Consider the following 12236-nt stretch of genomic DNA (forward strand, 5'->3'; position numbering starts at 1 on the left):
CAACACACATACCCCATTGTTTATAATATTCAAGAACAAACCTTTTTTGCATTAATCTTTTCAAATCTCCAATTTCTAATCTTATCTTCCCCTTCTCTTGTGCATTGTGCTTTCAAATTCTCCCAACATAAATTAGCATAATTCGTAAATTCAAGGTAACAAGTTTACACTTAGTTACCTTAGGATAGTCTTGGCATTCAATCACTTTTTTTACTTTGAAAAACCCCTAATGTAAATTAATCTTAAAAAGGAGGTAGGGAGAAAGAAGGGGTAATTAAACACTAAATTTACCAAACTTAATTTTTAGTCTAAATGTCATAAATAAAAATCAAATAAACAATCTAAGCATAAAATGAAGGATAAGAGTTTAGAGAATACACAAAAATTTAGAGTGTTTAGAGTTTTTTATCTCAAACTTTCTACATCTACTTTTTCAAACAACCAGCTTGAAATTTCCATTTGAATTACTTTTAGATTATATTAGTTAACTGGGGATTACACCCTTTTACAATAGTGATATGGGATTTTGCTCAAGTATAATTAGAAAGAAGATTTATAATATCTTTAAAATAATTTATTACTTATAAAAGATTTTAAGAATTTTACGCCTATTAATTAAAGAAAAAATTTCGTTATGATTTATGAAAGAAAACAAGAAAAGGTAATTCCTGGAAATCAAAATCTGCCCGGATGATGTTTTAGTTTCTGTGCTGGAAATACAAAATCCTAAAGTTGGAGCCAACAAACTCATCATTTGCAAACTAGGCTGATGGGGAGGCAGCTGCCCCCTCTTCGGTGAAGAATGGAATAGGTTTGGTCGGTGCAAGCAGGTGGCCAATGCTATCAACTTTATCTTTCGGTTTAGGAGGAGGCCTTGGCAGCAACCTCCCCTCCTTCTCAAACCACTCGGGCTTAAACAAAGCTTGCAAACCCAACTTGTTGTAACAGTCACCCTTGACACCTGCAAACCCCATTTACATGAGTGTTCCCGAGTTAAAAGCAGTAAATTTCCATATTAGGTGATTCAAATATGGCTAATGATGGTAAAATCATGAACAGAAATTGGAAATTTGTCAATCAAATATCATGAATGCGGAATTTTTGGGGAAACCAGCCTATAGAAAGTTAATTAAACAACTTGTAAACCCAAACTCATTTTAGCTGATGACTATGAAACAAATATGCACTGATAATGAAATAGAAGATACACATTTACCTCCGGATGAATTGGCCATTTGATCTTTTCGGCTCCACGTCCCGTCAGTCGCACTCCATCTTTTATCTGCTTTCCTATGGCTCCAGCATCCTACTGAAACAGTGATAATCAGTATGAACCAAAGCACACATAATTGAAATAAATCAAATCAAAAAACCCAAGAAGTTAACGTACCTTGAGAGTTTTCATTGTGATTAATTCATGAGAATCTATCTTCCCTGCATTTATTAGATATGCGTTTTTTCCCAACCCTACTGGCTAAGAGAAAAAATAAGCAAGTCATTGTAGAGTAAATTTACAGAAAGGAGAGACATTTAAAACTTCCATACATGAGGAAGATTATACACTGGATAGCAATGTTGAGTACTTCAATTAAGGAAAAAGGAAAATATAATAATAAGCACTCAACTACTAGCATCAATTACTGCCTTACAAACACAGAGCAACATGTGGTTTTATATATTTATGTGTTTTGGGTAGGAAACGGAAGACAATTGTATTAATGTGGGTAGAAGGAGAAAGATACAACAAAACTTCCACAGAAAGAGACCCAACATTCCAGGACTTATATACCATCCAAGGTATTATCCACCAGGGAATCACAATTAGTTTCAGACACCGTCATTGTTGGCTTCATGTTGGAATAGAGACAGCCAATAACTACAGGAGCTTGACAATGGATCTCTTTAGAAGATTTCGAGTGGATTTCCTCACGAAATCGAATATTTGATGAAGGGCGGATTCAGTGGAAGATTAAAGGATCAATTATAGAACTTTTACAAAAAAGGAAAGTGGAGAGAAGTGGTTATATATAACATAAGAGAAATGTTAAAGGAAAAACAAGTAAACAAACACAAACCCAGGAGACAAAAGATGAAGCTTGATTTATCAAATCAATATAGAGTAAAAAAACTGACAGTATGTTGCATTCTTGAAAAAAGTGATCATTTGAAAAAATATTTCCTCGCGACAGGAAAGATACAAGGAAACAAGGAAGACAAAAAGAAACGAGGGACGGGCGTTCCTCCTCATATTTTAACAAGAAAAAGAAGCAGCAACAGGAAAAGGCAGAAAGCAATAAAAAAACTTCAAACTTCAACAACAGAAGACATCTAAATCATCAAACAAAACTCTAGACACATTCCTCAACTATATAATATAGCAGGATATCAATTAGATTATAAAACAAAGAAATGATGGTACATATACTATTTCTATATAATATGAACCAAATGCAAATCAGTAATTCACAAAACAATCAGAGTGCATTCAGCTAACATTATCGATTCCGCTTAGTTATTTTTAAAGACTCACAGTTACGTCAATTCAACCACAGTAACGTCAATTCAACCCCACAAAAGTAGAATAACCAAAACGATTTCTTTTCTCACATTAAACAATTGTCAGCAGCCAAACCGAAAAAACCAAAAAAATAAAAATAAATCAAACACTTGACACAAGCCACCAAAAGAGGGGGAAAAAAAAATCCAATCTTTAACCGCACTCTTCCAGTAACGAACTTATCATAAAAAGTAAAAGGGTACCTGAAAGACGAGGCTAAAAGGGTTTTTGAATCCTCTTTTGGGCAAACGACGACGCATTGGAGCTTGTCCTCCGACAAACCCTAACTTCACGCTCCCTCTAGCACTCTGCTTCTTGTGTCCTCTCCCAGCAGTCTTGCCCTTCCCTGACCCAATCCCTCTCACCTTTCTGGTCTTCTGCTTTCTGGGTATTTTATCCCTCAAGTCATTCAAACTTAAAAGACTATAAGGCCTAATCCCCATCACAATTCGCTTGAAAAGAATTTGTCTGGGCTCGAATTCGGGCATTGCAGGGACAGTATGGGGTGGAATCGGAGCGGGGTTTGTGGGTTTGAGTAAAGTTTTGTAGTGGTGTTGAGGAGTGAAGAGATCCTTCTCATCATTTTTGTTGGTGTTTCGAATGACGGACCAGGGTTTTAGGGTTTTGATGATTGAGTTCAGAACATTCACTGGGAAACCAGGGTTGTGTGAAGTTTTACGCCTTCTATTAGCGTCCTCCACACAATTAAAATAGGAATTGGGTGATTTATTATAAAAAGTTTTACCTACGTAAATAATACATCTTTATTTAATAAAATATTATTTAATTTTTAATTTAAAATTATTTAATTATATAATAATATATTATTTATATATTTTATTAAATATTAAAAATATATACACATAATTTTATTTATTAATTATAATATCTAATTAAGTTATATATGAAGGTAGCCAATTTTTCATAGATTATACAAATATACCCAATACATTAGGTTTGGACAAAATTAACTCATATAAATGTGTTCCTTAGAATCATTTTCAACATTTGAAAACTTGCATACTCAATCTGCATACGTAGGTTTTTTGCACATATCATGTTTTCATTGATATTTTAGACTTTTTGTCGGTTCATCTTGCTAGAAAAAAGGGGAATGGTTAGTGTATAGTTCATCTTTATCATTTATTGCTTATAATGTTAAGATTTAATTATTAGTGCAAATAAATTAGAGATTCCATGAAAATCAAAGTTGATTAGTTTCTGATATTTTTTTTTTGTGAAATAGTTTGAATTGACTGTAATTTTCTTAATTTTTATCAATGTTTTAGTAATTTAATCAAGTTAAAATAGATATATAGTGAAATAGAGTATGAAAATGGAACATCCATATGTTTTTTTTTTGGTACACATGATTCGCAATCAATACGTGAATAATGTGAATTGGGAGAATATAAAGGTGGGGTTTAATCATTTTACTTTATATTTATGTGATATATCTCCGTATATGGAGGTAAATGGAATAATTGATATTTTTCAAATAAGTATTTATCAACATGTTTAGTTCAAATTTTTGTTTCATTTTTTGTGATAATGTTTTTTAATGTGCAAATATTTGAGGAATTAATCAATTACATTTAATTTTTGGTGTAGCATTTGACTTTTAATCACGAAAGAAAGCTTGAAATTTTAAATGTACCAAAAAGGTTTTAAGTTTTATACTATTTTAAACACAAGTTTCCATAAGGTGTCATTGAGATGTGATGACCAAGATTTGATCAACTTTTGACAAAAAAGCGCAAAAAACTTTTTAGAACTATATATTTTGAAAAGTTTTTTGAGTTAGAAGAGTCTTGATTTGGTAGAACTAGCACAATCCATTTTGCTATGATATATAGTTAAGGCGAACTTTGATAACTTCGATGAATAGTTTTAGTTTAGGTTAAATGGTGTTAACATCTAGTTTCAACTCATTCAAGTTTGCTCTCATTACTATACTTCGTTTTAGACATATGAACAATATGGAGCATTATCTTCTCATCTTGATGGACATAATTCATTATCGAGATATTGATTTGTTATGGCAACGTGATGACAGTTTTTAGAGCCAAGCCAAGCCAAGCGTAGGGAGTGAACGACACCAAACACTATTAAAATGGCTATATTGTATTGCCTACACATTGAACTTTTGGGCATTGATAATTAGAAAATAATAAGTTAGGAGGTGCTTTAGACTTTTATGTATATTTCTTTAGGGCAACTTCCTTAAGGTTTCATAATATTACAACTGGTTTACATGATTTCACATTAACATCATAATCACATGCGTGACATAAAACAATAATTGTTAATGTTTGTGCATAAGACACATTAACAACAATAACAAAAAAAATGCTCAACATCACTTCACGATATATAGGGAATTCCTACGATCCCTCTTCATGAAGCACAAGATGATGTAAACTTAGAATTGATGTGAGACTCTTACAATTTAGTCTTGTATGTAGAAGTGTGCATAATTTGATTCAAACTGTTAAACTAGACCAAACTGATTAAAAATTACAGTTTAGTTTGGGTTGATAAATTTTTTTAAAATATTTTTTTGTTTGGGTTATGGTTTAGATAAATTTCAAACTAAATCAAACCAAGAACTATATATATATTTTAAAATAAATATATGTAATTATAGTTGATAAAATTTTTCAGTAAGCTATTAGGTGTATATTTGTTTTTTTTATATTTATTTTATTATTTTCTTTACAAATATATTGTATATATCTTTCATATTAATTTTATATGTTTATATAACGTTCTAGAAAACTATAATTTAATTAATTTTATTAAATAATACATATATATTGAATAATTTAAATAAGTTTAAATCATAATTCAAATCGGACCAAATAATATTTTTTTTAGTTTGGTTTGTTTGAAAAATTTTAAACTTTTTTTTTTTAGTTTGATTTGAAAAATCTCTCATATCACACCAAAATAGACTGTACAAACCTTTACTTGTATAACCAAGTTGTTGACATCAACTACAATACTATTGTTACACATATTCCCCAAGAGAGAGAACTTTGTTATGACTTAATAGACGTCTAGTTTGCCAATTATTGATCATAGGTGAAAGAATAACTTGAGTTTCCTTCGGATGAATCCAATTTGATTGATCCCTAGAGGATTAAAATTTTTGGCATAAATTGTCTGATAGGTTATGGTGGTGCAATATGGATGCACCCATTGATAGAAATATAAAGAGGCTTATTACTCTTGCTACTATGGTGATATGTGTGCAAAGAATTTATGAAAGTTAGAATTTCTAACATGAACAAGTACACTTTGTTAAATCCACTAATATCATCTTTTGAACACTGCTAAGAACCTAGTATTGGTGTATATTGATTGGATTAACAACTATATTTGTTGATTTCTAAACATGACTTATGATCTTGTTCTCAACCGAATGAGTTAGTTGATTTGTATAAGCAATTCACCGTTTGAATGCCATTTAAATTGTTAGCATAATGAATAATTAAAAGTTAATGAAAACATATTATGAAGAATAATATTAGTTTATATGCTTACAATAATTATTCATTCTTTTTGTAGAACCATATATGTAGAGAGCTATTAATGAACTTAGCAAACATTGTAATCAACAATCCTCAAATGTTCTCAACAAGTGCATTGAATGAATTGACAATATTAGTATTATTGATGTTATATCATATACTATTAAATTATGCCCTTGACCATAACTTGTAACCTTGGAACGGATAAATTAACAAGAAGAGCATGAATGGTTTCAAGGATATGTCTATGTTTTTGCTCGACTTGACCATCTTGTTAAGATATACCTGGGCAAAAGTATTTGAGTAGAGTTTCATGTTCTTTTAGAAGAGTGAATAATTGAGTGTCTACGTATTCAATGGTATTTTTATAGCGAAAAATTTTTCTGTTTCTAGAAAATTGAGTTTTGATTATGTTAACAAACTCTTTATAGATATAAAATAGGTGAGATCAACCATGTAAAAGATAAATCCAAGTAACAATGAGAATAATCATCCAAAAATATAACAAAATATTTTGAACCTCCCATAGTTGTGATAGTGCATGATCTCAAATATCAGAGTGTACAAGATTAAAGAGTGAAGAAACAATAAAATCACTTTTATTGAAAGGTAAAGTAGGATGTTTACCAAGTTGACAAGACAAACACTCAAAATCTTCATGAAATCCTAAGAATTCATAAGTGTATAAAAGTACATAATAGAGTTAAGTACGGAAAGTGGCCCCTCATGCAATGCTAACCACTCCTACACGTTTACCATTATAAGTATGATAAACCTGCATTGAGTTAAAGTATTTTATATGCCTTAATTAGAATTTTATTCCAAGATAAGGATACCTAGGAGATTAATTAAGGATGCCCTAGAAGTCCCCAATCAAGAGAGGAGCCAAGCTGAGGCTCAAGGACAAGCATTTGTCGTGTCAATTATGTCATTAGTAAACAACGAGGTTATCTGATGGATAGTTGAAGATATTTTGAGATAGAATAAAGAGGCATCTAAGAGTGTTAGACATCTAGTTTATGCCCCACAGATGCCTAATAGCCTCTAGTTACAAAGATTCCACCCTAGCAAGACAAAGTAGAAATAGTAGGTGATAGTAGAGCTTAAGCTCATCTTATCTATAGTTTGGCAAGTCGACACCAACCCCTTGATTTTAGAGGTAGTATAGTATTACATGAGTTACCAACTAAAAAATGGCTAGAAGTAGTAGAGGATGTTATGAGGATTTTCACCATGATGGATATAGATAAGATTTAGCATATCAGCCTATTGCTTAAGGATGATGTTATGTGAGACCTACCAAGTGTCAAAGATGACTTGGATTGATTTCATTTAGGTTTCTCAAAAAGAGTACCTATCTATATATGTTATATATGTGTAGGCTCAAGAGTTCTTTCATCTAAGGTAGGGCAACATGACAAATGCTAGATGAAGATAAAATTCAAAGTAACAAAATGTTGTTGAGTGAGACCTTGTTCTTGAAGGGTTGAGAAATGGTAGTGGATTTGATAGTGTTTGACATACCAAACTTTGATATAATATTGGGCATGGATTTCTTGAGCCACTATTGAGCTAAGATAGACAGTGTGAAAAAGAAAGTTCGGTTCTAGTTAGAAAATGGTGAACAATTCTCATTTGGTGAAAGTTAAGTATTGAGTATGATAATTAGCAACTTGAAAGCTAGAAAAATGTTATTGAAATGGTGTTATGGATACTTAGCTCATGTGGTAAACAAACCAGTAGAGACTGCCTAGAGCTTGTAATCCACCTCTATGGTATATGAATTTTTTGATGTGTTCTTAAATAAGTTGTCTGGAGTGGCATTGATAAGAGAGGTGAAGTTTAGTTTAAAGCTAGCCCTAAGGATGACACCCATTTCTAAGGCCCTGTATAGAATAACACCAGTAGAGTTTCAAGAGTTGAAGAAACAACTACAGGAGTTACTTGAGAGTGGATTTATATGACCAAGTCATTTACCATAAGGCACATTGATCCTTTTTGTGAAAAAAAAGGATGGGTCGATACGTACGTGTATTGATTATCGAGTGTTAACAAGTTAACGATCAAGAACAAGTATCCACTACCATGGATTGATGATTTACTTGATTAGCTAAAGGGTGCTTCAACATTTTCAAAGATTGATTTAAGGTCGGGGTATCATCAAGTCAGCGTAGCCAAAAAAGATCTTTTAAAGATAGCCTTTTGAACAAGATATGAACACTATGAATTTGTGGTGATGCTTTTTAGTCTGACGAGTGCACAAGTTATCTTCATGGATTTAATGAATAAGGTGTTTCAAGATTGTCTTGATAAATTTATTGTGATATTATTGATGATATATTGGTGTACTCTAGATCTTGTGAGTAGTATGAAAAACATTTGAAATTTATGTTATAGAGACTACAGGAGAAACAATTGTACACCAAGTTTTTAAAATGTGAATTCTAATTGGATCGTGTTGTTTTTCTGGTGCATGTGGTATCAACTAATGGTATCTTGGTATATCTGGGAAGGTTAAAGCGGTATTGGAATGATAGAGACTTAAGACCCCTAAAGAGGTGATAAGTTTTTTGGGATTGACAGGTTATTATAGACGCTTTATAAATGGCTTCACCAAGTTAACTCGACCATTAACTGAATTGACCAAAAGCAATACCCTTTTCAAGTGGTTTGACATTTGTGAGAGAAGTTTCTTGAAATTAAAGAATAGATTGACCTCAACATCAATTTTAGCTTTACCTACAGAATGAGAAAAGTATGATTTGTACATACATGCCTTCTATCAAGGTTTATGAGAGGTACTTATGCAAAAAGGGAAAGTGATAACCTATGTCTTTAAATAGCTAAAGAATTATAAGGTTTGTTATCCTATTCATGGCTACAGTGGTTTTTGCTTTGAAAATTTAGCGACATTATTTGTATGAAGTCTGATGTAATATCTACATGGATCATAAGAGTTTGAAATGCTTTTTCACCAAGAGAAAGCTAAACATGAGACAAAAATATGGTTAGAACTGATTAAAAATTATGACTGTGACATTCAGTATCATTCAAGAAAAGCAAATGTGGTAGTAGATGCCTTAAGCAAAAAAGTGATGTTATCACAAGTCATAGCTTATCAGGAGTTACAAAGGGAGATAGAGAAAGACCAGATTGAGCTAGTTATAAGAATGTTGGCTGATCTGAGGATTCGATCAACATTATTAGACAAGATTCATAAAGCTCAATTGTCAAACAAGTGGTGTATCTAGATAAGGAAAAAGGATTATCGAGAACATAGTGTCTAATTTTAATATCACTAAAGAGGTGTTGAGATTTATGAATTATGTGTGTGTTCCTAAGACGTCTGACTTAAAGCATAAGATTCTATCTAAGGCTTATAATTCCTTTTACATTGCCCACCTTAGGAGTGTAAAGACGTATCAAGACCTAAAGAAGACATTTTGGTGGATCGACATGAAAGGAGATGTAGCTGACTTTGTGGTAAAATGTTTGGTATGTCAATAGGTTAAAGCGAAACATTAGAGACTAGCTAGATTATTGTAACCTTTGATCTTTTCTAAATGGAAGTGGGAGCATATCTCTATAAACTTTGTGGTCAGTCTACTGAGAGTTTGAGATGGATACAATGCCTTTTGGGTTATAGTAGACCAATTAACTAAGTTAGCACATTTTATCCCTATTAAAGAGGGTACTAACACAAATCACTTAGGTCAGATATACTTCAAGGAGATTGTGAGATTGCATAAAGTACCTAAAACTGTATATCAGACAAAGATACAAGATTTGTCTCAACCTTTTGGTAGAGTTTATAAAGATCGATTGGTACTAGATTGGCATTTAACACTATTTATCACCCTTCAACTGATAGACAGACTGAAAGAATGAATCAAGTGATAGAGGATATGTTGAGAGCATGTTGCTTGGATTAGAGAGTGAGTTGGGTTGAGTTGTTGCCACTAATGGAATTTACAATGATGATAGTAGTCTTCTTATGGCTTGAACTATACCCAAAGATGTTTCTTCTAGTGAAAGGTGACTCTGGCACTCTTCAATCCTCCTTTCTCTCCTGTTTGGCTAAAAAGATTTCAAGAAAAAAATGAGTGCTGCCTCTTCTATGATTGTTTTTATTTTCAAATTAAACAGACGTACACAGGTGTGTATACTAAATATAGAGGCATTTATGCTAGTTACCAAAACATTAAACCACGTTACGAGATTCCTGTGGAACATATTCTTATCCTAGAATTCAAAATCTGTTAACTAGACACGATAATGTATCCTACTTATACAGACATGTATCTTGGTCAAAATTGGCTAAAACATATGATATATAGGAAGACCATTTTGCTATTTTTGCCATATTGTACACGGGCGTGTAGCCTTTCATACATGACTGTGCATGCCAAAAATCACATAAAAGTTTCTCAAGCATAACCTTACACAAGAAAATTACTAAAAGACCAAAATAACTTTAAACATACTTGTGGATGTTACATTTCTCCCCCTCTAAATGAATTTTGTCCTTGAAATTCACTTGAACAGTTGTGGGAATTTTTGCCTCATATCTTACTCCACCTTTTAAATGGCCTTCTTTACTTGATAATTCCTCCAAAAGACTTTAATAAAAGGAATCTATTTGTTTCTGAGTTACTTTATTCGCTTGTCAAGAACCTGGACTGACCTTTCCTCATTGACCAAATCATCTCTAAACTTTACACCTTTAACTTTTAACGCATGAGTCAGGTCATGAAGATTACTTACAAAAGAGACTGTTTGATTTATGTATATACATCTTAAAATCGTTTTAACATGATTATGGTATGAATTTTATGTGTTTTGGCTTGATAATGCATAATGCCTAGAAGTGATCATATATAGGTTTTAATGCATGTTTTCCAATGCATATACTTGTTTAGGGTTCTTTAGAGATATGGTTGAAACTAACTGGTATGGTTATAGTGCTTATGTTGTGTTTGTGTAGCGTAAAAGCCTTTAGGACTTGATTTCCAAATTATGACACATAACCATGTATGACTTCATAAACAGTTATGTGTCATTCCAAAAATTTCGAAAGTTTGAGATTTTTACCCTTGTTCTGAGGGAAGACATGCATAGTTGTGTGGTATAAGACACACGCCCATGTATGACTTTCCAAAAATGGATGACGTAGGTAGCTGAAGACATGTAATTTGTACATGTGGATCATTGTGCATAAAAGTCTGTTTAGGTAATCTCCTTGTGCATACCTGCCCTATGCACAACCATGTATTGAATACCACACGTCTGTATATATAGGTCAAAAGGCACACAAGCTGGGTAAAGAAGCACACGACCATGTATCCTTAAACAAGACAAAAGACAATTATACTTCTAAGCTATGTGCATAGAAGAGAGAGTTAAACAACAAAAATAATGAGTAACTAGAGAATAAAGAATTCAAGAAAGACTTAGTGTAGGTGTTGACTACGTGGACAATAGCATAAGCTCGGACTGAGTTGTATTTGAGTCGAAAGTTAATAATCTTAAGGCTAGTGTTACATATGTTGATAGTCATCAGCTATATGTGTAAGTTGTTAAACACTTTTGTAATGGCTAATATGAAAAGGGGGGTGAATAGGTTCTTAACAATAAATGAAATGATAAATTATAATAAATTCCAAAATAAACTTTACAAACCACACAACTAAAACACTAACAATAAATTCAATAGTAATAAACTTTAAAATAGAAATAAACAATAATAGCAATGGAGACAAATAACAAGCTGAAATGAATAACAACAGTAATAATAAATGTCAATATTAATTACAAAAATAAATATCAATAATAACAAATAATACTTAAGCAGATAAAGTTGTAGAAATGCTCATTTAAAGTGGTTCAGAGCTTTCTCTTGTAAGCCCTCTCTGTCCACTTCTCCAAGCAAACCGTCATGGAGTTTCACTATCTCTTGAAGAATTTTTTACAGGTAGTATATTCGAGATTTCACCCATTACACTAGTTGATACAAGATTGTGCCCACAATATTTGATTACAAAATATGAACAAGTTTAAGTGAACATAACTCTCAAAGAATAAAAGTTTAAAGCTCATGGAGAGTTACAAAGAAATGAAAGTAATAATGTTTTTAGTTTTTCTTTTTG

The 12236-nt window shown here is 32.1% G+C and overlaps 1 protein-coding gene across 1 annotated transcript; it reads right to left on the bottom strand.

The window, feature by feature from the left end:
- Positions 1–565: 565 nt before the first annotated feature.
- On the bottom strand, positions 566–3254 carry LOC123213919 (50S ribosomal protein L15-like). The gene is made up of 4 exons (XM_044633549.1): positions 2761–3254; positions 1391–1474; positions 1217–1306; positions 566–961 (listed from the first exon to the last, which is right to left on the bottom strand). The coding sequence occupies exons 1-4, from the start codon at positions 3043–3045 to the stop codon at positions 578–580; spliced, it is 843 nt and encodes a 280-aa protein (XP_044489484.1). The 5' UTR covers positions 3046–3254; the 3' UTR covers positions 566–577.
- Positions 3255–12236: the final 8982 nt, after the last annotated feature.

The sequence above is a fragment of the Mangifera indica genome, chromosome 1, assembly GCF_011075055.1.
Source record: "Mangifera indica cultivar Alphonso chromosome 1, CATAS_Mindica_2.1, whole genome shotgun sequence".
NCBI lineage: Eukaryota > Viridiplantae > Streptophyta > Magnoliopsida > Sapindales > Anacardiaceae > Mangifera > Mangifera indica.

Bases quoted from the DNA above. Each gene is read 5' to 3' on its own strand.
- LOC123213919 (XM_044633549.1), bottom strand. From the start codon at position 3,045: ATGCCCGAATTCGAGCCCAGACAAATTCTTTTCAAGCGAATTGTGATG. The intron at 1,475-2,760 runs GTACCCTTTTAC...TTTTTCTCTTAG, and splicing joins CTTTTAGCCTCGTCTTTCAG to CCAGTAGGGTTGGGAAAAAA. The intron at 1,307-1,390 runs GTACGTTAACTT...CTGTTTCAGTAG, and splicing joins TCACAATGAAAACTCTCAAG to GATGCTGGAGCCATAGGAAA.